Below are 6,309 nucleotides of genomic sequence, written 5' to 3' on the forward strand. Positions count from 1 at the left end.
AAAAGAGAACAAAATATAATTTTCAGTTTGGTATTCTGGCAGATACATTTTCTGCTTAATCTTTAGCACCTAATTCATATTATTTATTTATTTTAGTTAGTGTCCATTTCCTCAAGCTAGAATGTAGGTTCTCTAAATGCACGAATATTTGTCTGTTTCATAGAAAAATTAAAACTGTATCACCTGAACTATAGGTGCTCAATAAATGCTCATTGAAAAAATAAACAAATGAGCATCATAACTAATAGTGAATGAAGAAATTACTTTTTAGAATACAATATGTAATTCTTATTCAAGTGCACAAATTTAAAAAATATACTACTACTATTACTACTAATTCTACTATTAATAATAAATATTATGATCATATGATGGTGATAAGAAAATACAAAACACAGTAAAGAAACAAATGAAGATAAGAACATATTTTCTGCATATAATTTTTTCTAAAGTGAGATTTTGATGTATAAATATTCAGGGAAAATTGTTTTCCTCTTTTACAAATTCCAAAATGTAAATTGATGCTGCTTAAGTAATGCTAGTCTGTTATGAATTTAATGAAAATATTAAAGCTATCCTAAATTCTGTATATTCTTTTGATTTTCTGAGTAGAAAACGAAGACCTGTATTTTCTACAAAATTTATAAACAATAGCATGATTTTTTTTTTTTTTTTTTTTTTTTTGGCGGATCCTGGTGGCCACCAATCTGTTTGGCCGAGGGATGGACATTGAGCGAGTCAACATCGTCTTCAATTATGACATGCCCGAGGACTCGGACACCTACCTCCACCGGGTGAGTGGCCCCACAGAGGTGGCACCTCCCTGATGGCCCCTTCCTGGGGTGGGGACCAGGCCTGGCTTGTCCTCAGATCCCCAGGTTGTGTCTCTGCCTGACCTGAGTTCCTGTATCTCCCTGCAGGTGGCCCGTGCCGGTCGCTTTGGCACCAAAGGCCTGGCTATCACTTTTGTGTCTGATGAGAATGATGCCAAAATCCTCAATGATGTTCAGGATAGGTTTGAAGTAAATGTGGCGGAGCTTCCTGAAGAAATTGACATCTCCACGTACAGTAAGTGGCTCGGGCAGGAGGGTTGTGCTGGGCCCCGGGGGCCTCTCCTCCTCTCACTGGCCTCCGCACGTTTTGTCTTACAGTTGAGCAGAGCCGGTAACCACAACCTGACATCCCGGAGCCACCCTGCTTCCCACGTGCTGCTTCAAGTCCTCTTTCTAGGCGACAGTGCGGCTTTCTTTTTCTGTTCAAACACTGTAGATTTGTGTAAGAATAAATTTTTATTATGAAAAAAAATAAAAATAAAATAAAAGTGAGAAAAATCCCAGCCACCTTGTCCGTGAGTACAAAAACTTATAAATAAACTGAGGCGTGGATGCATGGAACAGACTGAAAGATCTCAGAGGGAACCAGTCTCTCCTCCAAGGATGCCAAATAGATCTGATATTCTTAAACAATGTCCAATCTTAAGTCAGATTTAAAACAATCTGAAATGGCATTCTGATTTTGACATACTAATTGAGATTCGTTGTTTATGGAATTAATTCTTTTGATATACATTCAAGTGGGTGTGGTCATTATGCTGCTTAGAGAACAAAGGCGTAAAGGATTCTGCCCACAACCAAACGCCTGTTTCAAAGTAGAGAGGGGATTTAATCTTCCTTTATATCCAGAGCAGAAGTTATTGGCAGAGATGACCTTCTATCACAGTAGCTTGACCTCATTTGAGGTGAGTTGAACAAGGAAGGCCCTCTCCATTCCATGATAGCAATATTAAACTAAAGGCTGTCTCAATTTTGGAACAGAGATTTGTCACAGGACATTACAGGAGTACATGTTTTATTTGATTGCAGTACTGTGAGATTCATCTTTTTGAGAAAGTTCTACTCAGATTTTGGTTGGATTTAGGAAGAAGGATCAAGCCCACAATCTGGGCATGTGCCCTGACTGGGAATTGAACCATGAACTCCTGGTTCATAGGTCCACACTCAACCACTGAGCCACACTGGTCAGGCAAGATTTTATTTTAAAGTTTTCATTTTCCTTATGTTTTTAGATATCCTAGGGCAGTAATGGTGAACCTTTGAGCTCGGCGTGTCAGCATTTTGAAAAACCCTAACTTAACTCTGGTGCCGTGTCACATATAGAAATTTTTTGATCTTTGCAACCATAGTAAAACAAAGACTTATATTTTTGATATTTATTTTATATATTTAAATGCCATTTAACAAAGAAAAATCAACCAAAAAAATGAGTTCGCGTGTCACCTCTGACACGTGTGTCATGGGTTCGCCATCACTGTCCTAGGGGGTCAGAAATCGAAATTCCCCCAAAGAGCAGCTGGCTCTGTGAGCGAAGCCCGCTGGCTGTAAGCAGATACGGAGTAGTGAGAACGGTAACGTGGGAACACTTACATTGCCGCTGACGCTCTGCACTTCCGTCTGTGTATGACTCATGACAATTAGCAAATTTGTATTCTTATTTAAACTCTTCAACATTTTATTTAAATCATACTTGTGGAACAAAATTAGTGTACAGCACCTGGTTTTGATAATGTAATAAGTTGATTAGGGTTATTGTCATGTTCTATGATCTGCTACATTACAAGTGATAAGGGGAATATTTTCTTGGTTATTATGTTAACTTACATATTGGGTGATTGAAGAAATGCTTATTGACAACAAAAGATGTAGGAACAGTCAATAAGACATAGTGGAAATTTAAGTTAATAAGATTGTTATAAATGCCTGTTAAAATAAGGACAATATAATTGATTTCTTTGGTCTTCCAGTATTCACTTTCTACAGGTGAATGTAAAGGAATTTGATTAGAAGATATTTGATATCTATTTTAACTCTAAAATTCTATGGTGAAAAATAAAAAAAAATTGAAATTGCGTTTCAGAGCTCAAACCTTATTGTTTGCTGATAACAATTAGAACCAATTGATAGGGCTTCTGCTTAGGATAACCAAGAATCAATAAGTAAACCAAGAATTTAATAAGTAAAGATATTATTATTTATCTTTGTATTTTTGAATCAAATACTGACCACTTGAAAAGATGGTGTGTTTCATACTGTCAAAACATTTAATTTGATAAGATTTAAAGTTAAATTTTGCATTATCATGAAAAAAATCCTTATGGGAATTTGGGGGATTATTTATGCTTCCCTGCATGTACTCTGAGTACAGTTATAAGTATGCAGGAAGTGAAATAATATTCTGTAGAGTACATTTTGTCCCACTAAAAATGTTCCATACTAACTTTAGCTGATAATATGGTATCATGTGAGGTATTTAATACATAAGTAAAAATATAACTAAGAAATTAATAATCATTGCCTAATTTTTCTTAATATTTTTATATAGTATCTCCTAAAACAAATGATGTCTTGCTGTGTGGCAAGGATTTTATAGAAAGGAAAAATGTATTTTTTATTAAAGTATAATGGGCCTGCATGTCAGTGGGAAAACCTTCTGTCCCTGAGCATGTATCCTACTACCAAAGATGGCATAATGATTAATGCTAGAAAATGTAGATGAATGGGTATCATAAAAGCTGCCAAAACTTTGATTCCTTTGCCACTTACATTTTATCTTACATAGTCTCTTGATATAGTTATCCATTATTAATGTAGAAAACTGTTATTTCATTCATGAATAATTTAGGAGACACAAAATGGATGATGGGAAGTTGGGAAAGTAGAAATGTCATTTTCTCTGATCTAAGTTCTATAAAGCATAAAAACAAATGTTACTCTCAGTAATGTGTTCAGTATTGTGCTGTGGAGATTTTGCTACTCTGTGATTAAACAAATTGAGGAAAGCTCTAGCTTCACAGTTTACATCTTGTTTTTCCTCTCTAAATTTTCCTGTCATGGAAATTAACATCTATGACAGAGTAAATAGAATGTGATTTTGTATTGGAAATGGTTCCTATGAACAGGGTTGATTTACTTTCATCATTATCATAACAACTTAGTGTATAATACGAAAAGCTTTCTTAATTTCAGTTGTGTTCTGCTAATGTGTGTTACCTGAAGATAATATATGCTGACTTTCTTTAGTGTAGGCCTAAGTCTTAATGCATTTAATTTAGGGCTAAGTAGTCAATGACTAAATTTATTGTGTAGTTCAAAACAAAGATGGCCTTAGCCAGGTTTGCTCAGTGGATAGAGCATCAGCCAGCACACTGAAGGGTTGTGGGTTTGATTCCATTCAAGGGCACGTACCTCAGTTGCAGGCTCGATCCCCAGCCCCCAGGGCATGTGCAGGTATGTCTTTCTTACATCCATGTTTCTCTCCCCCTCTCTCCCCCTCCCTTTCATTCTCTCTAACAATCAATGGAAAAATATCCTCAGGTGAGGATTAACAAAAAACAAACAACAATAAAAAAAACAAGGATGGGTAAAACCATCAAAATATCTTCCTGTTTTATGATTTCCATTAAAAAGGTGATGTGACATGACTAAAAAAGGGCTTTGCATTAAGTTTTTAATTTTTTAATCAGTATAATTTTATTGAAATTAAACATCAAAATTATTCTGGTAACAATATTCTAGAGCTTAAGATAAACCTCCCTGCTAAGGACACCAGATTTATGAATAAAATGTTACCATGATAAGGGGTTAGTAGACCAAATTCTAGGAGGAAGCAAAGAACCATTGGCATATGTCTAGTACTTGGAGAAGAAAATTGAGCTTCAGATGTTGTAGATCTGAGAAACAGGGGAACAGAGTGCATGGGCTGCTTAGCTAAGGAGGGCAGTCTAATTTACGGTGTTTAATTCTGGGATCCCGTATGGCTACACCGCAGACTGAGGATGAAACTGCACTCCTGGGGACGTTCAGTCTGGTTTCACCTCAAGCCTAGAGTTTGGCCTAAGATTGTCTTTGTCTCCTAGTGCCCCTGCCCTTTGGGTATCTGATACAAAAGCAAAGAAAGTATATTTGCAGGAAGTTAATATTATCATAGGTCATAAAATTGTTACTACAAGTAAATTTTTAAATATTACACAATCAATGAAAACCAGACATGCAAGATTTTAAACACCATGCCTGAGAAACATGGAAACAGCAGGCAATAGAAAAAGATTCAGAAAGACACAAGATTTTGGAATGATCAGGTACTTTTATAAATTAAATAATACTGAACATACAGAACTGCCTCATAAAATTCCAAAACAGTGCAAAGGAACAAATCAATATGCTTGCAAATGAAATGTGACATGTGTATCTTATATTCAATAATAATTTTAAGCAGTGAAATTTCCTTTTTATAACCTTCATATGCTCAATCCCCTAACTAACCTTTTCTCCCTCTTTCTAGTATTAGCTTATTTTAGATTTATGGACCTCTTCATGTGCTTACCCTATACCAAATGTTCTCTGACAAATTATTTACAAATGTCAATGTTCCCATTTAGATGGGTGCAGTTTTAATTTAAGTCAGATTTACTTTTTACTTATTTTATTTTTTTGTCTTTACAGTCTAACTGCAGAGATCAGATTAAAGTTTTAAATTTAAAAATGGAGATATAGAAAACTATGAGATATTGATTAACCTAGTGAAGTGGTCTGTTTAAAGCATATTTTCCATAACAGGCTACATCGGTTTCATTTAATTCATATGCTAGTTTTCTTTTTATGGTTTTTTTTTATCCTTGTTTACATAGAATACTTGAATTAAGTAAAAGCAGTTAAAAGCCTTATATAGCTATGAATAAAAGAAACTTGGAATCCACAATTAACTGAGACTTAGTACAGCAGGTCCTTGAATAACGCCATTTTACTCAAAGTCATTTTGATATAAAGTAGACCAGAAAAAAACAAAACAAAACAAAACACCTATTCCTGCTGGGGCCACTGTCCTGTGGAGTGGCATTGTTCTCCCCATGTCTGCAGGGGTTTTTCCCCCCATCCCAAAGATGTGCAGGTTAGGTAAATCAGTGTGTGTGGGAGTGGGTGTGAGTGTGCCTCCGATGGAATGGTGTCCTGTCTAGGTGGGCTCCCACCTTGTACCTTGAGCTGCCTAGATAGCTCCAGCCACCTGTGACCCTGAATTAGAATAAGCACTACACTAATAAAAGACAAAGATGCTAATTGACCATACCTTTGCTACACTCATCAGCCAATCAGAAGAGTATGCAAATTAACCCAACAAAGATGACTGTTAAATTTGCATACTGCAGGCAGATCTCCCTGGGCCACCCTGCCCAGGTGGCAGTGAGATCCCAAGCCACCGCCTGCCCCAGCACAGAATCCAGGCCTGCTGTGTGCGGCCCGGGGAGGGTGGGGCAGC

At 36.4% G+C, this 6,309-nt stretch overlaps 1 protein-coding gene across 1 annotated transcript; it reads left to right on the plus strand.

Moving 5' to 3' along the window:
- The first annotated feature begins 690 nt into the window (after positions 1-690).
- Positions 691-1,260, plus strand: LOC102257407 (ATP-dependent RNA helicase DDX39A). The gene is made up of 3 exons (XM_005868884.2): positions 691-794; positions 921-1,068; positions 1,152-1,260. The coding sequence occupies exons 1-3, from the start codon at positions 723-725 to the stop codon at positions 1,166-1,168; spliced, it is 237 nt and encodes a 78-aa protein (XP_005868946.1). The 5' UTR covers positions 691-722; the 3' UTR covers positions 1,169-1,260.
- The last annotated feature ends 5,049 nt before the right edge of the window (positions 1,261-6,309 follow it).

This window comes from Myotis brandtii, unplaced genomic scaffold, assembly GCF_000412655.1.
Source record: "Myotis brandtii unplaced genomic scaffold, ASM41265v1 scaffold28, whole genome shotgun sequence".
Classification (NCBI taxonomy): Eukaryota; Metazoa; Chordata; class Mammalia; order Chiroptera; family Vespertilionidae; genus Myotis; species Myotis brandtii.